The sequence below is a fragment of the Mugil cephalus genome, chromosome 10 (genome assembly GCF_022458985.1).
Source record: "Mugil cephalus isolate CIBA_MC_2020 chromosome 10, CIBA_Mcephalus_1.1, whole genome shotgun sequence".
In the NCBI taxonomy this organism is placed as follows: Eukaryota; Metazoa; Chordata; class Actinopteri; order Mugiliformes; family Mugilidae; genus Mugil; species Mugil cephalus.
The window spans coordinates 13,219,277-13,241,259 of record NC_061779.1 but is presented as its reverse complement, the minus strand read 5'-3'; the positions used below and the strand labels follow the sequence as shown (position 1 = coordinate 13,241,259).

The 21,983-nt window shown below is 43.4% G+C and overlaps 1 protein-coding gene and 1 long non-coding RNA gene across 2 annotated transcripts in view; one reads left to right on the top strand and one right to left on the bottom strand.

Moving 5' to 3' along the window:
* Positions 1 to 314: 314 nt before the first annotated feature.
* LOC125015323 lies at positions 315 to 1,714 on the bottom strand. Its single transcript, XR_007113584.1, has 3 exons — positions 1,660 to 1,714; positions 1,439 to 1,519; positions 315 to 1,084 (listed from the first exon to the last, which is right to left on the bottom strand). It is a non-coding gene; the product is annotated as an uncharacterized LOC125015323 (long non-coding RNA).
* A 523-nt stretch (positions 1,715 to 2,237) lies between these two features.
* The window catches only part of ptprq (protein tyrosine phosphatase receptor type Q), a gene marked incomplete at its 5' end in the record, with an annotated part of 36,824 nt that continues 17,078 nt past the window's right edge, over positions 2,238 to 21,983 (top strand). The window contains 32 exons of the mRNA XM_047595862.1: positions 2,238 to 2,406; positions 2,501 to 2,785; positions 2,868 to 3,085; positions 3,751 to 3,931; positions 5,268 to 5,606; positions 5,700 to 6,011; positions 6,497 to 6,793; positions 6,905 to 7,204; positions 9,363 to 9,493; positions 9,799 to 9,928; positions 10,023 to 10,176; positions 10,248 to 10,354; positions 10,967 to 11,064; positions 11,516 to 11,687; positions 11,811 to 12,071; positions 12,184 to 12,344; positions 14,047 to 14,158; positions 14,842 to 14,950; positions 15,332 to 15,446; positions 16,768 to 16,837; positions 16,959 to 17,158; positions 17,321 to 17,549; positions 17,664 to 17,792; positions 17,872 to 18,018; positions 18,169 to 18,329; positions 18,659 to 19,136; positions 19,280 to 19,441; positions 19,544 to 19,723; positions 20,265 to 20,372; positions 20,717 to 20,998; positions 21,107 to 21,388; positions 21,798 to 21,918. Of these exons, the coding sequence (XP_047451818.1) occupies positions 2,238 to 2,406; positions 2,501 to 2,785; positions 2,868 to 3,085; positions 3,751 to 3,931; positions 5,268 to 5,606; positions 5,700 to 6,011; positions 6,497 to 6,793; positions 6,905 to 7,204; positions 9,363 to 9,493; positions 9,799 to 9,928; positions 10,023 to 10,176; positions 10,248 to 10,354; positions 10,967 to 11,064; positions 11,516 to 11,687; positions 11,811 to 12,071; positions 12,184 to 12,344; positions 14,047 to 14,158; positions 14,842 to 14,950; positions 15,332 to 15,446; positions 16,768 to 16,837; positions 16,959 to 17,158; positions 17,321 to 17,549; positions 17,664 to 17,792; positions 17,872 to 18,018; positions 18,169 to 18,329; positions 18,659 to 19,136; positions 19,280 to 19,441; positions 19,544 to 19,723; positions 20,265 to 20,372; positions 20,717 to 20,998; positions 21,107 to 21,388; positions 21,798 to 21,918 (6,200 nt within the window). The remainder of the gene's footprint in view (positions 2,407 to 2,500; positions 2,786 to 2,867; positions 3,086 to 3,750; positions 3,932 to 5,267; positions 5,607 to 5,699; positions 6,012 to 6,496; positions 6,794 to 6,904; positions 7,205 to 9,362; positions 9,494 to 9,798; positions 9,929 to 10,022; positions 10,177 to 10,247; positions 10,355 to 10,966; positions 11,065 to 11,515; positions 11,688 to 11,810; positions 12,072 to 12,183; positions 12,345 to 14,046; positions 14,159 to 14,841; positions 14,951 to 15,331; positions 15,447 to 16,767; positions 16,838 to 16,958; positions 17,159 to 17,320; positions 17,550 to 17,663; positions 17,793 to 17,871; positions 18,019 to 18,168; positions 18,330 to 18,658; positions 19,137 to 19,279; positions 19,442 to 19,543; positions 19,724 to 20,264; positions 20,373 to 20,716; positions 20,999 to 21,106; positions 21,389 to 21,797; positions 21,919 to 21,983) is intronic.

The following is a 21,983-nucleotide window of genomic DNA, read 5'->3' as shown; positions in this document are numbered from 1 at the left end:
TTGCTCAACTCTGAATTCTGATTTTTGTCAACTCAACTCAAGTTATACTAACTTAGAATTTTACATTGTCATAACTTTTAATCGTTACTTCTACTAACTCTCCTGTAAGTTGTATAACTTTATAATTTTACACTGTAATAACTCTGTTCTTACACAGAGAACCCACTTTAATTTGTTTACGTTAGTATAGCAGAATAATTCAACAGGAATTTAAAATTGCTCACTGCAATAGGTAATAATGTAACTCAACTTTATCATTTAGAACCAATAACTTCTTATCAAATGTAAATAATTACAGATGCAATATAAACATTCAAAACATTTGTTTTATTTAAACTGAAGCTGCATCAAATTAGCTGCAAACCAATGAGACCCAATTGTCCCAGTAATGGCAGTCAATTTGCGCTACATTGCATACTTCCAAACTTTGAGACTGAGTAATCTAAACCAAGATAAAAGATCAAACATGAGTCATGTACACAAGACCATACAGAACAACTATGACACACAACTATGAATCTAATAAAGCTGTTAACAAGGTTACTGAGCGCCAGAACTTCCAGTCTCAAAATAAGCAAATGTTTTTGTAACACTGCTCAATACCATGTGACAACATTTACAAACATCTTAACATGTAACATGTTCAAGAAAAACCCAATAAAGTGTAAAATATGTAAGTAATATGTAATGCAATCCAGCGGGAGTGAGAAACAGGAAGAATAAATTAACATGATGATGGCTGGACAGAAGGGAACTTTTAGAGGTCAACAATTCCAGATCCAACATTATCAGTTCTCGTGGATTCACTGGAGGAGTTTGTTTTTGAGGGATCTGACTCTTGCAGAGAGGTCTGTACCAAGTTCCATGAAAACCCTCCTAACCTTCTTCATGTTTAAAGCACAGATCAGTCCAAAGAGGTAAGCAAAAGCTGTTTTTTGGAGTCAGTCAGATCTTGAAGGACACTCTCGTCTTCCACAACAACTGCAACACTCAGGACACAATGCAGGGACGCACCGTCATCCTCCAATACAGTGAGGATACCCACAATGAGGCCCTTCGTCTGCTCCTCTTCTGGGCCAGTGTCCTTGTGTTAACAGACAGGAAAAGACCAACAAATCAAACTGCAGTCATTCTGAATCAGAATAAGCTATTATTACTAAAATAATTATTGGAAAAACAATAATTTCCAAATAGAATCAATTATGAGTTTAACATAACTATTTCCATCCACACAACCAAAACTGAACACATATAGCTACACATTAACTGACATCAATTAGGCTACATCAGGTCATAGCGAGGACAGTCCAACTATTGAAGACACTCTGGACATTGGGAAAGAGGAAGGAACAAGGAGGACGGGAAGGTAATGGTTGACGTCAATGTTGACTACATCATTATAAATACACTATAATAACAACTATTTATAACCACTCACAAGACAGTTCCTGAAGAGCTTCTCCTGATTGTCACAGAGCTACAAGGGAAAGTCCTTCAATGCTGCAGTGATGTCAGATGTCTGAAACAATAAAGAATTGCATAAAAGATTTTGCCACTGTGTAGTAACGCCACCAGTCCTTTTAAAAGACGACAGAAATGGCAACTAATGACAACGACTCTTGTAGCAAGTTAGCAGACATGAATTAACACAATACCAACCAGTCAGAAGATAACTGAATGGAATTTTCCCAGACAAGCTAGCGGCTAACTGATGCTAGCGGCTAACTGATGCAGCGCCGCTAGCATCAGTTAGCCGCTAGCTTTAGCCAACGCGCTAAGAAGCTGAGAAGCTGTTTGTGTTTAAATACTGAAAATGTGGTAGGTCACCTTCTCCATTAATTTACAACGTACTGCACACACTACTCATAATAAAATTCCTGTATCATTGACTTGATTGACTGACTTAATTTAATTCACTTAACTTACCTGTGTACACAGCAACTCTAGCCACAATGAGACTTGAAGTGCCAACTCTGAAAGTTGGTTTTCCCACATTTCACAACAACGAAATACGATTTAGTACAACTGTTGTCCCTTGTATTGAACCACAACTTAAAGTTATAAGCATTAACAACTCACCAATTTGTTTTGGAGCAAACAACTGTCTAGCATTGTTGTGCTAACTAACATTAATTTCAAGTTTTACCAACTCGTAGGTAAAAAAGTTGGCTTTTTGGATTTGTATCTGTATTTTGAGTTTTAGTTTCATCTGAGAAACAAATACATTAGTTTGACTTTTGGTGGTCACAATATCTTTGCAGGTCTATGTGGAGTTCATTGATCACACAGCGTGCTCTCCTGACTGCAAGATATCATTGCGAATGGCTGAGGACCAAATGGGGTATAACATCACACTGAGAGCCAGCAGGAATGACACCATGCTTGAGGCAAAGACCTTTCACTTCAGTGAGTTTCTGCAAACTCCGAATATAGACAATCCTGGTTGTTGTGTAGCGAGGTTAATAATGTCAGCATCTCACCCCTTGTTCTGTCTACCTAGCACCAGTGTCCCGGTCGTCCATTAATTTATACACCACAACCACTACTGCCCTCCTGACTTGGGAACTACACAGACAGCAGAATCTATCCACCTTAAGTTTATACAACATGCCCACACACTCCATCGCACACATCTTCAACATAAATTCCTCAGAGATAAAGTCCCAGTACACAGTGAAAGGCCTCAAGCCTGGCACGCACTTCAAGGCTGAAATTGTGGTGGCTGCATTCCTGAAACGGCTTAATATGAACTTGAAGCAGAGACTCAGCATATTTATTGAAACAGGTATTGTACAACTGCCCACTTTATTGGAATCACATGACCACAGCTTGATTGCATTTAGTCTGATGATAACATGTCTCTCCAGCTCAGTGTCCATCTGGCTGGTTGGCCAATGAGAGAAGCTGCTTCAGTGTGAGAAAAACCGGGTTGACGTGGAGTGGTGCTCAACAAAGCTGCACTAATCTGGCAGCTGGAAGTCACCTGGCTGACCTGAAGAGCTCAGAAGATCTGGTTTTTATTACTTCTCACCTCTTGACCCTTAACAACCTGCTGCTGCTGTGGACTGGACTTAATGACCAGCAGGTATCCTTATCCCAGAAACGGATTTTAATCCATTTCATCCTGACATACTAAACAATAACTTTGTGTTTTGACTTTAATTGATTTCTCCTTTTTACACCATCACTACAGATGAGGTGTATGTTGATTTTCAAACAAAGTGTCCTTTGAGAGTTGTCATGAATAATTGAGCACACAGTAATTTAAAGGAGGATGTGTCAAAACAAATTTTTGATTAAACATTTTAAGTATGAGTACCTAACGTTGGTGTCAGGTATCTATTAATGTTAAGTGTACTTAAAGAACTCAAGCTTTAACCCGTCCTGCGGTTTAATTAAAGTTTCTTGCACGGCGATGTACCACACTTGATGTCACACATGCCCTTGAGACCACTTTGAGAGTGTGAGGAAAAATAAACAAACCAAAGATCTCTCAATATAATATGGTTGGAGAAAAAAGCCAAGAGAGTTTTAAATTTATAGTGAAAACATGTATACAAATAAAAGGTTAAACAATGCTTCTTATAGGGTTTTTACAGAAAGGTCAGGTGGTCACTGGAAGCACAAAAACTCATTAGCCTGAAACCGCCTCTCAGAGAGGAGGTTTGTTTTCGATACTTTAATGACAATGAGCTGATGATGTCTGTCATGTTTGTTCACGTCATAACATCTCCCTTTCTCACCCGACAGGAGGAGGGCCAGCTTCTCTGGTCTGACGGTTCCTCATACAATCAAACAGACGCCGTGACCGCCCTGCTGCCAGCCGCTCAGACCGACTGTTTTGCTTTTCAGAGGAACGCCACAGGACCGGGATATTTTCTCACGTCATTCTTCTGCAACATCCCCTTACCTTTCATCTGCCAGTTCCAAAGTAAATAATTCGTAACCGCACTTTTATTTACACTATGTATATACTGCTCAAGGTATCATCAAAATATCACTTGTTGCATATTTATATGTTTGTTTCATAATTTAAAAGTGTTTGCTAATGCAAAACACTGACCAAAACCCTCCCCATTCACCCAATACCATATAATGTGTAAGCACTTATGTTCACTTTCCAGTTTATTAGATTCACACGTTCAAGTGCTTGTTAACACAAATAGCTAATCAGCCAATCGCATGGCTGCAATTAAATGTATTTAGGCATGTAGAGGTGATCAATGACAACTTGCTGAAGTTCAAACCGAGCATCAGAATGAGGAAGAAAGGAGATTTAAGTGACTTTGAACGTGGTACGGTTGTCGGTGCTGTGAAAGAGGAAGAAACTGCTGATCTACTGGGATTTTCACGTTCAACCATCTCTAAGGTTTACAGATAATGGTCTGAAAAAGAGAAAATATCCAGTGAGCAGCAGTTGTGTGGACGACATGATAGAAAGGCAACAGTTATTCAAATAACCACTCGTTACAACCAAGGAATACAGAATACCACTTCTGAATGCACAACACATCCGACCTTGAAGAAGATGGGCTACAGCAGCAGAAGACCACACCGGGTGCCACTCATGTCATCTAAGAACAGGAAACTGAGGCTACACTTTGCACAGACTCACCAAAATTGGATAATAGAAGACTGGAAAAACGTTGCCTGGTCTGACAAGTCTCGATTTAAGCTGTGACATGCAGATGGCAGGGTCAGAATTTGGCGTAAACAACATGGAAGCATGGATCCATCCTACCTTGTATCAACGGTTCAGGCTGGTGGTGGTGGTGTAATGGTGTGGGGGATATTTTCTTGACACACTTTGGGCCCCTTAGTACAAACTGAGCATGGTTTAAATGCCACAGTCTACCTGAGTATTGTTGCTGACCATGTCCATCTCTTTATGACCACAGTGTACCATCTTCTGACGACTACTTCCAGCAGGATAATGCACCATGTCACAAAGCTCATATCATCTCAAACTGGTTTCTTGAACATGACAATGAGTTCACTGTACTCCAATGGCCTCCACAGTCACCAGATCTCAATCCAATAGATAGAGCACGTTTGGGATGTTGTGGGACGGGAGATTCGTATCATAGATGTGCAGCCGACAAATCTGCAGCAACTGCATGATGCTATCATGTCAATATGGACCAAAATCTCTGAGGAATGTTTCCAACACATTGTTGAAAGTATGAAGAATTAAGGCAGTTCTGAAGGCAAATGGGGGTCCAAACTTTTATTAGCATGGTTTAACCGTGCTCCTTCCTCTTTCACAGCCCCGTCGGCATCAGCCTCATTTGACCTGGTTCAGGTGACAGAGCAGCAGGTAGAGCTACGCTGGAGTGACCTCTCACATTTTAACTCCCTTAATCTGTCGTCCTTTGAGATATTCCTCCAGTATCAAGAGAAGGACAGCGGAGAGTTGAGTCAAGGACAGAGAAAGCCAGAGGACAAAAAGGGGGTAAAAAGACTTGTCAGAGTGCCTATCTCCCTCTCGTCTCGAGGAGTGACTGTGGCAGGTTTGTCTCCGGGCAGCGTCTACTCTTTCACCCTTCAAGCCTCTCACCCTGCTGGCTCCACCTGGAGCGTGGGACAAACACAAACCGCGTACACAAGTGAGTCAGCCGACAACTTCTCACACACACGTACGCTACAGCAGCTTATACTAATAGAAGCTAACATAAATGTTTACACTGTCTTTCTCGCAGGACCTCTCCCGCCTCAAAATGTCACTGTCGGGCCCATTACTGCCAGTCAGATTAGTGTCCGCTGGGTGCTGCCAGATGCACTGTATGTGTCAGGATGGACATTTGTTTTGCGATATGAGGACATGTCTTCAAGGCAAGAGAGGGTATTTGGAGTGCCCGACATCTCCAGGGCGTCAGAGGCTGGTGGATTTCAGTCATACAGTGCTGTCATTGAAGGGCTGGAGTCTTACAGGAAATACAAGATTGAGGTTTATACCATCGCCCGGCATGGCATAGGGAGCTGTGGATCCGGGCCTCTGATCGTACAGACTGGTGAGCATGTTAAGTTTGATTTGTATAGCTGTTTTAAAGAAGTAGTATTGTGCTCTGTACCCATAGCAGGAAATGTTCCAAGCCACCTTGTTTGATAAACCGAACACTAGTCTCAGGAAACAGTGAATAGACAAAAAAAAAAAAATGACAGAAAGGAAGCAAACACACAAGGAGCTGACCACAGCAAAAACCAAAGAACAACAAAAAGACTCAATAACAAAATAAAGTACATGCCAAGATGACATGAGGAACACTGATTGTACAAGGCGCAACTGGAACGAATGAGAGCACAGAGCACACAGTAATAGAGGAGGGAAAACAAAGACAACATGCCACGCAAACACTACACTGACTCACGGGGGAAGTGATACTTTAAAAATAACACAGAAAGCTGAATATGTGATGGAGAAAACAAATAACGTGGCACATTTTTGACTTGCCAGATGAGTTTCCTCCGCTCAGTGATTCTTGTTTGTGCCTCTCAGCGGTGAAGGCTCCTAGTGGTCTGGTGGTGCTGAGCCCAAGCGGTAACCTGACAGTCTGCTGGACCAGTCTTCCTGACGATCCTCCAGACGGTTATTATCTGACATCACAACTGCTTAGTGATGATTCCATTGTTTATTCACTGGGGATAAACCGGTCCAGCTTTGAGGCGCTCAGGGTGAATGACTCCATGTGTGCTTTCTTGGGAACATCTACTCCTGGTCAAACGTATCGAGTGGGTGTTGTCACCTTGAGAGGAAATGACAGGAGCGAGAGATCTAGTGTCGTACACACCACAGGTGAGAAAAAGAAAAATACTAGCCCGTTTAGAAGTTTTACTGTCTATGGATTGTTTTTTTTAATATATATATATATATATTTACCTTGTCTCTTTTTATCTGTGTGTGTAGTTCCATTTCCAGTGCAGGTAGCGGTACATCTTTCAGTGGGCACAAATTATACACAGTTGTACGTGCAACGCCCGCGCTTGGGTCTGATTGATGGGGTGAAAGTTTGTGCTTGTCCTGGAGTTTGTGACACCACGTGTGAGGGATTGTGCGAATATCCGTGCGAGCTGCACTCCCTCCCTGCTGATGTTCATCGCGTAACCTTCAGCAAACTCAATCCAGGATCACAGTACCAGCTCAGCGTGTACAGCACCAGCCGGGAGCAGACCGGGCCACCGTACTACACCCACCCCTTCAGAACAGGTGAGTTATCTCTGTATTGATCAGGCATAACATTATGACCACCTTCCTAATATTGTATATGTCTCCCCAGTGGCGCTGTAAGTTCGGACAAAAGATAGGTTAAAAAAAGAAAGAAAAATTATTAAACCATCATCATTTTGTAACATAATAATACCATATATTAGTAAAATAAGTGGTCTCTTTGTTTTCACTTGATTTTGGCAGTAAAATTTAAATCAAAAGATAAATAATATTGACCCACCACCCCCGTGATTCTGCATGAAATGATTTGCTCCTGCCTTAGCGCATTAGTTGCGAGCAGTCTGTAGTTGCTATCCATAGACATAAATACAAATTATTACTATGGCATGTGTACTCACACGCGTACAGGCGTGTGTACACTTCTGGTCTGAATTGAAATTTAAATGAACGACCCTTCAGCCTGGCGGCACCACAGCCTCTGGTGTCTGTCAACAGAAAGTTGTCAGTGGAGGCCTTTGGGTCCTATGGGTTGATGGGAGGGGCCTCTCTGTTTCATCCCGCAGATACTTCATCAGTTTGGGATCTAGTGAATTTGGCAAACAGCTTTTTCATGCTTTTTATTTTTTTTTAGTTGTTCCTAAACCGTTTTTGTGTGTGTGCCTGTGTCAGGCTGCGTCCTGCTGAGATGACTCTTGCTATAAAGCAGTGTCATTGCCATGGAGTGCACAAATGCCAGGTCCAAATGTTTCCCCAGCAGCACATTGGTATTGTCACAAGATGGTCAATGTTATTTGCTTCTCCTGTCAGTAGTCATAATGTATTGCCTCACTGGTGTACTAGTGTGTCACAGACGACGAACATTTCTGAACCGCGTCTACGCTGGAGGAGTCAGCACAAACATTAGTGTGCACTTTATATGTGGATGATTCACAACCTCCCACCTGCCCGTATCATTTGTGAACCCAGCCATTTTTCCCCTCTTGTATAAATACTAACACATGGTCCAGATGGTTAGTATTTGGACAGGTGCATGTTTGTTTTGTCCTTTGGGCTCTGTGCTTGAGCAAATTGAAATAAAACAGCATTTAAAAACTATCGCTTTCAACACAGTGCACATTTTGCAATGGTGCAGACTTTTAATACAGATGGCTTCTGAATGTTTCTAGGTCACTTGCGTGTCATTAAGATAAGAAATAAGATAAGATGGGCTTTGTTTATCCCGAGGGAAGTTCTTGTACTAGAGTGTCTTTACAGACCACATCATGGTAAACAGAGCAAAGTTAAGCACATGTACAAAAGTGGGAGCTGAGAAGTGAAGTAGTCTGTCAACATGATGAATAAAATCACGACCATGCAAGTACAAAAAATATCCCCAGAGATATATGAAAGTTAAAAGGCCTCATAGATGAAGGAGTTCTTTTGATGAGCTGAAAATCATTAGCTTGTAAGCAGAAAACGCCCTTTATGGCTACACGAGTCAAGAACGCTCTTCAGAATTCTGCTAACAATCAAGAGGTGACCTCCTCAGCAGAACCTCAGGGGATCCTGCAGAAGAGGGCCAACCTGACAAGTCTCAGAAACACACTGATCACAATACCGTTCACAAAAAACATGCAGTCAGTGCAACTAAAAAGTCACAAAGAGGTGAGAATACCCTCAACTGGTCGAGTCTCTTACCTGATACCGATACATCTGAGCTGGTTTGCATTTGCTAAGGACTGAGCGCATCAGCCAGGGATGATGGAAAGTCTAGTCTGTAGGTATTTAAATTGTTTCCAAGAAAATTCGACTTTAACTTTAATTTTATTTCATGTTTTTCTGCCCAATTACTTTTTACTGCTTGTGCACTACTGTATTGTAATCCACAATTAGCTTCAGTTAAAAGTAGTAGTGATCAGATTTGCGAGGAAGCAAATTTCTATATAAAGGTGTAACACTGACAGGGACAGACTGCTACTACTAACAGCTGAGGTTTACAGAATTAATATAATTATATTTATCTAGAAAACTGCTATAGTTCATTAAAACTTATTGAATGTTATGTTTGCACTTTCAGCATTAAATTAATAATTGTAGTTGTGCTTCAGCTCTTTTTGTGATTAATTCACCATCACTACATCCACACTCCTTCTAATTACTATTTGCAGTGCCTAAGTTCGATGAATAATTACAGTTTTGCCATGGCTCGTGATTTTAGGCCTGGCTCCTCCTCGCAGAGTGAGGGAAGGTGTGGTGACGGAGTCCTCCATAGAGGTGGTCTGGGATCCAGCGCAAGGACGGGCTCTCAGCTACGAGGTCACCTGCCTCAACTGTGACCACTCATTCAAGGTAAACAAGAAAACACTATGGGAATGTTTTCGCTTTGGGAAACCGGTCTGCCGAAGCTCATTTGATTTCCTCGAGTTAATTTTCTCAGTTTTGGTCAATTAATTAAATGCCAAGCCTGACACACTCACTGAAATGGATAATGAATGGCCTTGAGCAAGGCACTAATCACGGTCACCTATAGTTAGCATGGAACGCACGTAGCGAACATTAATGTATGCGTGAGCTGATATCCTTAACCCGTTCACAAATGCTTTAAATTATAATAAGGTTGACTTCCTTTCTTTTCTATTTGTTATGTGCTGCAGGTTCAGAAGGCGTTGAATCTGAGTGCAGTCTTTTCTAGTCTGACTCCAGGCCTCCTCTACCACTTTGCAGTGCGGACAGAGAAGGAGTCCTTCACTGACAGTTCCCCTGTCACTATCAATATCACTGCAGGTAGACGCGCACAGACACACACACACACACACCCAGACGCCAGCTTTCCTCTGTCTTTCTAATAACTACGTGTACTGATTTTTTGATGTGGCAGCTCCCAGCCCAGTGGAGGTCTCTCTCTTCAATAAAACCACTTCATCCATATGCATTTGTTGGAGCGTGGCCAGGGGACGGTCGAGCACACTCATCCTGTCAATCAAAAACAGCACATCCATTCAAGAGCTAGTCATTTCTCGTCAGGAGCTCAGGTCAGCCTCGTTCTCGTCTGCCAGTGTACAGATTTAAACCGTTTTATGAACTTGAAAACACTTAACTGCAGATCACAAAGCTTCGAAGGCCTCGCTCCCGGGAGCCGATACACAGTTGCAGTGATTACCACCAGCGGGAAAAGAAGAAGTAAACCTGCTGAAATGATCCTCCATACTAGTAAGTTGAGAGACATGCAGTGCACTGCACCAAATGTGGGTTGTACATGTGTAAGTATGTGGGAAACTGAAATAGAAGAGGAGCAAAGGCACAGAAGGAGCAGGGTATGCAAATTCTACTTTAAAAAATCACATAGTAGATGAAGAATGGGTTTTCCAGGAGCGCAGCTTCCTGGGGCGGTAATGGTTTCAGTTTGCTTTCACTTCACTGATATATCATAATCGATATATTAAAATATTAGTCAGAGTACGTTACATAAATTACTTTTAAAGCCGACATCAGAACACAACCTTTGAAGCATGAGCAGCTAAAAAGTAAATTATCTTTGCTTTTCGAATGATAACACTCATTTTCAGTAGTAAACAGTAACAAACTACTTCCCCACTACAGTTAAGTGGGAATTGTTGTACTTTTGAGATCTTTAGTCGCATCACAGCATCCACATAAGATGCGACTTGAAAAGCAAATGCTATTTACACAAGAAGGCATCCGTAACAATATGATATGTAATCATATACTGGTATTTCTCAGAGGGGCCATTCGTCTGCACTGAATAACTGATGACGATGACCGGTTGTCAATATGTGGTGTCCCATGCTTCTTGTCTCCCAGTCCCAGAGGTGCCACAGGAAGTGTCTCTTTCAGGGCAGGCAGTGACATCCGTGTTCGTCACCTGGAGACCACCGCCGGGACAGGTGAAGGAGTACAGGGTAAGACGAGCACGGCCGCATCCGTCGGATATTCCGCGGAAGCAGGCGCGAGCAAATGTCATCAGAAATTCCTGACAGACGTTCATGGTGTCCTTGCCGTTATTCTTGTGAACACATAACTCAAAATATGAGAAAGGGGTGTCATTTGGCATCAGGTTTCGCGCTCACCCTTCGGTTACTTAGCAACTGCCGCTGGCACAGCAAGGATACGGTTACCGACCCTTTAAAAGATATATGACCTCCGTAGAGCCGCAGCCAGAAAGAATGACGAAGCATATTTTACGCATTCATAACGAATGACCCCATAAGGTTGTTTTTTTTTTTTTGTTTTCGCCAGAACTGGTAGAGTGACACTTAATATATATGGTATAAAGGACTGGGGAAAAGTACATTTGAAACTGTATGTTATAAAGCTCTAGCAAAACTGAGACATTTATGCTGTTATTCTCAGCTTCTTTACGGCCTGCTGTCTGTGGACAGAATCTCTGGATGGATTGAGGTGCTTGTGCAGGGCACAAGTTATGAGATCAAGGATTTGATTCCAGGGTCAGACTACGGAGTGAGCATTCAGAGTGTGCTGGGCTCAGACACCAGTCAGGCTGCCTCTAGAGAGTTCAGCACACGTAAGAGATGCACACACACACACACACAGAAACACACGGGCCTTTATGATGTACATCGGTTAAGTGCCTTCACGACAACCAAAAGAGATCATTTCATTTTGAATTCCCCTCATCGTCTCCCAGGCCCAGCAGGATTGTGCGCCCTTCGTTTAGATCATGTGAAGTCTTCCTATGTCTCCGTGAGCTGGGAGCGAGCACGTGGGGAGTTTGACTTTCACAGAGTCACCGTGACCAACGGCTCTTTCACAAAAACCCTCACCGTACCCAAGGAGCAGCAGGTCGCCGTGGTCACCGGGCTGCTGGATGGTTGCAGCTACAACGTGAGCGCGGAGAGAGTGAGAGGAGGGACGGCAGGAAACGCCGCCTTTCTGACTGTAACCACAGGTAGGTCAGCGCCCGCGGTATAATCGCCTTCTGAGATCGTGCCTTCATTAGATTACACAAACTTTCTCCGCCTCTCTTGTCTCCCTTTGTCCCTTTTCCTATTCTTCATGAGTGCCAACCCGTGTGCAAAGAGTACGGCTGGTGAATGTGTCCGCACGTGCATTCTCCCTGCGCTGGGAGCAGGCCGCGGGTTGTGTGGATTACTACCAAGTAAACCTGCGACCGAGGCAGGGAAAAGTCACAATTCACCCCGCACGTGATGGATACATCCAGGTACATCACACACACACGCACTCAGAGAAAGTTACCAGCGTCAGTGAAAGGGACAAACCTTGACCTGTAGACTTGTAAAACTGAAAATTCAATGTACACACATATATTATCACCACTCAACAAAGTCCCAGCCCACACTGACTCTTCCCGCCTGCCAGGTGTCCGTTACCCCCTAAAGTGTAACTTTACACAACACACACACACATAGGGAGAGAGCACACAGAGCACAGAGTTGAGTAATAGATCTCATTATTTATTAAGTTTGCCTCATGAGCTCAACCCTGAATCATTCATTTGCTTAAGCAGCTCTCCCAAGAGAGGGCGAGAGACCAGAGGGAGACCGTTAGCTCTGTGCTAATGACAGGATCCTACCGCCCTTCGCTGCTTATCTCTAAAACTTTGGAAATACCTCGATCTGGTACCATCCAAAGCCTGGACGACTAACCCCCGTAAACTTTATTCATGCCACTAACCAGCTTCTACACTTCGATTCACCCTTGTTCAGCTGAGTGGATTACCCTGTAGACGGCCGCTAATGTTCCTGCACTAATACTGGATGCAGCTTTACTGGCGAGGCCTCTAACCAGCTGTGACTAAACTAAATCCAACACTGTTACTCAGCATGGCCTTCTTCTCTGCATACCTGCTGCTCACACTCTGCCTAGGACAGGTGCGCTCACAGGTAAGAATTCAACGCTGGATGTTTGGCATTGCTGTGCACAAATGTTAACACACTAACTGTTACATATGCAGAACGTTAATACACTAACTCCTCGCGCTACTCTTGTTTTCCAGTTGTATGAATGCGTGCACATTCTATAAAATATCCCTGGATGATAACTCAAGGTCTAAGTGTATCGGCGTGTTGCTACCCAACACCTGATGCATAAGAAACTCAAGCAAAAAAAAAGGCAGCTGCACAGGAGACTGTCCATCTGTCTGACTGACATGAATAGCCACCACAAGCTTTCCACTTAATACACCAGCCTTCATGTTAATACAAAGTACAGTTTGGGTGATTATTTCACTGGCTACCTGATAAATAACAGAAATGCCTTTAGTGCCATTGCAGAAGTAATTTAGATGAACAGGTTTTTATTTATTACTCCTTTTAATTAAGGAGATTACTCATTGGAATAATGAACTTTCTTGGACAGATAAGCAGCTGGGCAGCATCACTGAAGCCTTTAGAAATTATGATTGTAATCTTCACATTGTTTTACAAAGTGCAGATTAACTGATCATTAGTTGCGGCCCTAAACGAAAACGAACGTGTTTGCAGAGCAGAGGTTTCTGCTACAATATCATTGTGGTATTAACAATGGACTAAATAATCAGCTTCACACAGCACATGTCCCAGGTTAAGATTTACTGCGATTGAGGATGCGTGGAAGCGAGCAGCAAAAAGATGAAATAGCTAAAAAAAAAAACTAAAGTCAGTATCATGTTAGCCACGTCTTTTATGGAAAAATATTTAAACAACGATCAGTGAGGTCAAATAAAACCCAGTCCACAATTCAGTCAACAGAAACGGATTCAAAACCCAACGGGTGGTGATTAACTTCGGCCGTATTGGGTTCATTAGGCAAAAAAAGAACACGGGGGAAACACTGCACATTACAGAGGAGCTCGCCGCTCTTGTGTGTGTGTGTGGGTGTACGTGTGTTTGCTCCGACCAGACGTGTTTTATGTGTTTCCACAGGCCGACGTGGTGAATGTCAATCCAGGGACACAGTACAGTGTTACAGTCGCAGCAGCCTCCTCTTCCAACATCAGCCCCGGAGTCAGCCGCACGATCAATACTGCACAGAGCGGTGAGACGCGCACACAAACGCACCAACGCCCACACACACTGTGGCTGTCCGTGTATATTTTGTTTTTGATTGTTTAACAAAACTCCTTCTTTGTTCTTTGTTATACAATACACACAGACACAAAAAACTTACAGTACAGTACAGTAGAGGGGTGTGTGTGTGTGTTTTTTTGTTGTTGTGTGTGTGAGTGTGTGTTACACTTCCTTCACTGTTTAATTCCTCTTAGGTAACTTAAGCCCAGGCTTTTGAACCGCAGGATGAATGGTCCCGCAGTGAATGTCAGTGAAATGCCACTGCTGTGTGGAGCCTTATTCATCAGGGTTCAGCCTAAAACACATTCACGCACTCAGAGGATCAGTCTACCTCAGATAACAACACGGTTCTTGAATTGACACCGATACTATGTTCCTTTTCAGTTCCGATAAAGCGCTTATTAATCAAAAGATTTGTATTAAATTACTTTTATTTACACAGCAGGCTGAAAAAAAAAAAGAAAAAAGCTGAGATCAAATAGAGACGACGAAAAAAAAATGCTTGAGCCCACTGAGAGCCACTTGATCGTTAACATACAACTCTTTGCGCAGCTGTACAATATAACAGCTAATTGGGTAAAATAAGATGCACTTGTTGTTGTATCCCCTCTTAAGTCCTCTCCTCTTTACACTTCTCCTCCTCCTCCCCAGTTCCCAGTACTCCTGTCGGCCTGGAGGGAGAAGCCGTCGGCTCTAACGGTATTCTGCTCTCCTGGATGATGCCACAAGATTCCAACAACATCGATGGATACATCATCAGGTGACTCTTTGTTTTCCTTGTGGAAAACTGCGAGTGGGCATTTATTGTGGTGTAAGCTGTGTGCATCAAATTTGAGATTCTAGAGAATCTCCTACTGAAGACTCACTTCTTCTCTAAAATGACAGAATAATGATAAACTGAATAAAACGATAAACAGAATATGCAACAAACTAGAAAGTATTGCTGGTCGGTTAAATGCAGTGGAGGAAGAAGTACTGTATGTATCTTTAAAATATTGAAACGGAAACAGAGTAATTTACAGTTTCAACTACAGCCAGATTTGTTACATTTTTCTCCTTCGTTTTAGCGCCACGCTGTTCTTCATTTCACAATGTGAGTCGGAAGAATGTGACGATCCTAAATACTGATTTAATCCTGTAGGTACAAGGAGGTGTGTCCCTACCCTGACCCCGGTTTCATGCAGGTGACCAAGTACCTGGATGTACCGGAGACTCTGCTCACTGACTTTACATCTGGATCTACATACCACATTCAGGTACGGCACAAGATCCAATAAAACGCACCAATTCCATTACTTTTTATAGTAAGTCGCTTAGTGGAAATGATAAAAAAGAAAAAAGTGTCAAAAATGAAAATGCTACTCATAAAACCCATACAAATAATGAGTGTCGTATGACTGTGTTTGTTTGGTACTCTTCCAAGCACAAACAATGTTTGTATCATGTAACTATATTCCTGGAAATTGCGTGTTATTTCCTGTATTGTCACATGGACGTGGTTGTGTGACTCAGATCCTCTAGGACTAGGCTATTCTCTTGATCTGGCTGAATACTGGTAATTGATCCTGACTGCATTATTAATCAGGTAAACAGATCTATGGATCAGTCAGGGCTCTTTCCACTGTCTGTTGTCACTGAGCTTGAATGTGATCGTGCTTATTAGTTTTCAGAATTCATTAACCCACAATGACCTTCATACAAATGGACCTGGAGAGACCGACACGGACAATGGTCATACCTGCACATGCTCTGTTTGTCTGTGTCAGTGCTTATCGGTGTGCGCGTGTATCGTATTACCACATCTCACCTGTGAGTGTTTCGGGCCTCTAAAACATGCACACAACTGAGCTCGGGAGCATTTTTTTTTTCAGTCCATACTCTATATCCAGTATTCTAAAATGGTTTGTGTTGTACTCTGGCGACAGACCTTGCATGCGAGAATTATTTTCTGCTTACTTTTCGATAAACAGAAAGAAATGCAAAACAGGTCACCTTGTTTCTTGAATGCTCCTCGGTCAAGCGTTGTATAATTGATGGAAGTATAGAAATCTCCCTTTTCTGACTTATGTTATTTTACTGACATTTCGCTGTAACAGAGTTTTCTTTTTTAATCTTGAAAGTTGATCATCGACAACCTGTTTTTTGTTACTGTTCGGTGGTTTTCAGATGGAAAATATTACACTTGTACAGTTACATAAAAAAGTAATATAAAATATGAAAAGGAGGGTAATGAAATCTGAGTGCGTCTCTATTTTTTAAAGGTTTTACAATTTATATTCATTATGGTGAATTCCCAAGTTGCCTGATTCACTTTTACTTCACACTTCTCCTCTAATTTATGTTTCATTTGATTCACACAATTACGGCGGGCAATGTTCACATACTATTTACGAATACAATGTTACATCATGATTGTGTCACTGGGATCACTGAATGCATTCTGCTTCTTCTGCTTTGGGATCACAGCCTGAGATTCTCTGACTGGGAAATGGGAACTGCTGTATTGGCAGGAGCATGAATTAATCATGACGAGTAATGCCTACCAATGATGTCCCTCTCGTTTCTGTGTCTTTCTAGGTAGCGGCTATGACCCCAACTACCACAGGAGCGTTCAGCAAATCGTTATATATAAAGACAGCAGAGTCCCGTGGGTACTCATGCACATGCACACACTGATGAATCTGAATCAAACATCCAGAATAACCCTGGTGTGTGTGTGTGTCTTTTTTTTTTTTGTGAACTTGCATGTGTGCGTGCATTCCCTGCAGCCCCTGGCCTGGTGACCAATCTGACGGCATATGCTCAGAACCACACCTTTGTCATGGTTACTTGGTTCCTGCCACACCGCATCAACGGCCTCATCACAAAGTTTGCTGTCAAGGCGAAACATGCTCGCACAGGGCAGACTGTCCGCATGCTGGAGGTCAATGCGGAGGAAATCATGACTGGAGCGCTGCCTCACTGCAATGTACTGCATCATTCTGTCACCCTCCGTCTCCTAAACCGAACTGTCATTGTGAAATGTATCGTTTCTGTCAGGATAACAGATGCTATCGTAGCCCCGGGGGGGCTGTATTTCTCTTAAATACCTTTCTTTTTCTGTGTGTCCTTTGTTATTTTCTGTGTCTAGGATGCAGCTGACATCCTCTCTCGAGCGACGCTCAGTCCTTTGGATATAACGGCGTCATCTCCGCCCATCACCCTCTCTGCTGTGCCCCCCGCAGCCTCTTGGAGCGTGCCCATATCAGTGGGAGTGGATCAGCTACGACCTTACACTGCCTATCTTTTCGAGGTGTCCGCCTTCACGTCTGATGGAGAGGGACAGATAGCCTCCACTATGGTCCGCATGCCAGAGTCAGGTGAGGGAAAAAAAAGAAGCAAAGAAGGCTGTAGACGGTTATCAGGATTTACAACATGCAGTATCTATTTTATATTACGTATATAAAAAACATTTTTCTGTCTCTGAACTGCAGCTCCAGAAGACCCACCACAAAACTTTGTCGTGGTGAACATGACGTCTAGATCAATCTCTGTGTCCTGGAACACTCCCAGCATCGTCACAGGAAAATTCACCTATGTACTATACATTTATGGACCGACAGGTTAATAATTATCAACTGTATAATTCACACGCATATGCACATATAATACACGCGACCTACACAAGTCATTTTCTTCCAGGTTTTTTGTACGACAACAGCACAGCAGACATGCGATTTTCTTTTACTGGTTTGACACCTTACACAAGATATACAGTGGGCGTCCAAGCAAGGGCAGCAGGAGAGTTGGGTCCAGCAGCAGAGGAGGAAGTAATTACACCTGCTGAAGGTGAGGACATTCAAACCAATGTACTCTCTTAATTAACAGCAAATATAGCGAAACAGTTTGGAAATCGTTTTTGACGTTATGAGAAAAATGTCAGGATAAGATAAAATCTGTATGTGTATGATGTGTTTTTACGTGTGCATTTGCGAGTAGCACCCAGCGCCGTGCAGAATCTAATAGCGGTAGCTGAGGATTCGGTTTCGGTTCGCGTGAGTTGGAAAAGTCCGGCGCAGCCCAACGGTCCCATAACCCAGTACAGACTGCAGGTCCTGGTTGATGACGCTCTGCTACAGGACATCACCCTCATTGCAGAGGTTGTAAACCAAATGTTGATATCTCCATATCTTTGTAATGTCACTATTGGGGAAAAAAATGTAATTGCATGAACAGTACTGTTGAAAATTAGAGATAAAACCCATCAGAATTAATGGTATGGAATCTGAAATGTTTCAACAACACTGGCCTGTGGATGTCATTATGTGTTCGATTACACTGTGCTGTACAGGGGCTTTATCTACTTTCAATACACATTCAGCTACGAAGTGATAAATTTGTCCCATCAGGATTTGTATCATTGTAGTTATTATGTGAACATCTGCTCCTGAAATCTTCTAAATTGTTTTTTTTTTTTTTCTTTCTTCAGAATTCAACAGATTTATACGAGAATACAACACCTCCTCCGGGACGACGTAAGAGAGCCGCTGAGCTCAGACTGATCACATCTCCGCCTACTTTCACGGCCAGCGTTTCTGATCGCACCGTGCCCACTGGCGCGACTGCTTCCGGCCTCACGCGCTCTCTCCCTAGAAGCGTTGATCGCATCACTAGCGACGATGCTCAGCAGACCACAGGCAACCCAAGCTCTAGCGATACACGCTCAAGCAGCTCAAGCTTCGACTCCTCTGACTCTTCACTCTCTGGGACCCCTGTCTTTTCTCTAACTTCTGAGCCGCCTGTTACGCTTCCGCCCTGGCTGACAAATCAATCAAATGCTGGGGATATGACCTCAGACTCTCCCCCCTTGGAGCTGACCCCAGGCCAGCTTCGCTTGTCCACACGTGACGCCTCAATTACAGGACACCTTTCAACACGCAGTGCAGCAGTGTCAGGCGGCGTCACAGGTGGGAGAGCACTAACAGGAAACGCTGCTTCTCTTAGCTTGTGCTCTTGTGCTTGCTTTGCTTTCTCAATGATTGTTATAAAAAAAAAAATCTTGACCGCTCATGGACTTCCATAGTTTATGTGTGTATGTGTTATGCTGCAGGTGTAACAGTGAGACAGGAGGTGATGGCGGTTTTGTCAGAGGAGTTGTCTTACTTGGTGTCAGATCTGAATCCCTTCACTGAGTACACGTTCAGGGTCACTGCTTCCACCACTGTGGGAGAGGGCCCTGCTACAAACATCTCAGAGAAGACCAGGGAGCAGGGTGGGTGGCTGAGTTCCACTTTTAAAATTTAGAACCGTAAACAACAAGAGAAAAGTGGTGAGAATTTCATTGTGATAATGTTTCATCTCGTGTGTGTTTAAGTCCCTAGCTCAGTGCTCGATGTATCCTACCAAAACATCAGCTCCACGTCCATACTGGTGAGCTGGGTCCCACCTCTTAATCCCAACGGACGGATCACACATTACACCATTTATGGTCTCAACCTGAACAGCAATCAGGCCCCGAAGTGGGTCACTAACACCACCAGCATGTTAATAACAGGTGAGGCGTTTGTGCCACAGAAAATATACACCGATCAGCCGCAACATTATGGCTACTGACAGGAGAATTGAATTACATTTAACATCTTGTGACGGTAAAATGACCTGGCATTCATGTGGATGTTACCACGCACCTAGATAAGACCAGGCACCCCCGCCCCATAGCAATGGCACTATTTGATGGCAGCAGCCATCCCCAGCAGGATGCAGCCTGCTCCAAATTCACTAGATCCCAAACTGATCTGTTGGATGCACATGAACAAGCCTGATCCACAGAGGCCCCTCCCCTCAACCCACAGGACCCAAAGCCCCCCACTAACGACATCCTGTTGGCACAGGACACCCTCAGAAGGCCCATGTCTATTCTCCGATGAGAGATGACCTACACAATATTAGGAAGGTAGTCATAATGTTCTGCCTGATCGGTGTCAATAAAAAGCACATTTGCCATTTTATTACGTTGTGTTTTTTTTGGCAGCTAATATAATAGTCGCCGCAGTCAAGGTGTGTTGATGACTGTCTTCCTGTCTTGTAATGTGTAGATTTGGACAAGTACACTGCGTACAAGCTGCGTGTGACTGCGTCCACAGCTGTGGGAGAGAGCGCTCTTTCTGAGGAAGATGACATTTTTGTTTTCACCTTAGAGGATGGTATGTGCTCACTAGTGAATATGCGCATGCACACATGCAAAGGTTAAAGCAATTGTGTTTTTTTGTTGTTGTTGTTGTTGTTGTTTTATAACTAAAAGAAAGGAATGAAAGCCCACAACAGTACAATTCATGACACAACAAACGATTCATAGTCACAGGGAATAAAAGCTAAATATCCAGACTTAATTAGACTTAATTCATCATATTTATGTGTACTGTCTGTTTGTCTTTGTTGGACTATTTGCTTAATTATTTAATGCTCAAAAGGTAATTTATTTAGTTTAACGACCTGTCATAAATCATGTTAAAGCCTCTGGAAATGTTCCTGCCTGCCTCCCTCTTAGAGCCTGACTCCCCCCCTGGGAACCTCACTGTGGTGGACACCACCCCCTCCACTGCTACATTGACCTGGTCTGCACCAGAGAGAGCTAACGGGGTGATCCGGTATTACGAGGTCTTCTACGAGAACGGATCCTACTCTGCCTTGATGAACACATCCTCAAACAGAGTGACTCTGAACAACCTGAAGCCGTTCTCCTATTACAACGTGTCCGTGAGGGCTTACACACGATTCGGCAACGGAAACCAAACGTCAGACACCCTGTTCCTGCTCTCTGGAGAAGATGGTGTGTTTGAAGGATGCACCCATCATCTAAAATGCACTGATAGCAAAGGGCTTTAGGATCAATAATACGTGCACCAACCACTTTTTCTGTTGTTTATTTCTACTCCAGTCCCGGGCAGTCCTCCCTATGGCCTCGCCTTTGAGTCGGTCAGTCCCAGTGAAGTGAACGTGACCTGGCAGCCTCCCCTTCTGCCCAACGGCGTTATTATTCACTACAGCCTGGAGCTCTGGAACTCCAGTCACTACTTGAACCTCACCTCGCCGACCAACTACCTCCACATCGCGCACCTGAGGAAGTACGCGCACTACCGCGTCATGGTTCAAGCACACACGCGAGTCGGGCCGGGAAACTATAGCAGCGAGCCACTCAACATCACTACACTTGAGGATGGTGAGAGAGACGGGACAGAGGGGGAGAGAGGAAAGGGGAGGGTGTGTTTCCAGTTTCAGGACACTGCACGGTTGCGTCACGACTGGCTGACATGTTCAAAGGGCATCTGATTAAATCTGGCTTTCCTTTAGTCTTTTCCTCCTCAGTTACATCTCTCTGTTTCAGCCTATGCTAATGATGTTACATCACAGGTCTCCGAGCCCACATGATGAGTTGCACAAACAAGTCGTCACAACTAACCAGTTTTCCTTTTCAGGGTGATATTTTGCTCCTTGCCGGCATCGCCCTGGAAGTTTCCTGAGTTCGTATGCTAAATATTTTAGAAATAATTTCCCTTATCAGTTCGGTACTGATGGGTGTCAAGCTTGTTTGTACTGTGTTACTGGAAAGTCTGTCTCCTGCACCCCAGCTCCAGATATGCCTCCTCAGTCGCTCCTTGCCAGGAAGTTGTCAGACTATGAGGTGGAGTTGTCATGGCAACCACCACTTGAAGCCAATTCAGATATACTCTACTACATTGTCAGAGTTTGGTGAGTTTCAGACTCCACTTCATTTGGCCTGTTTGACAGTAAGAAGACACACACGCAGTGTGAAC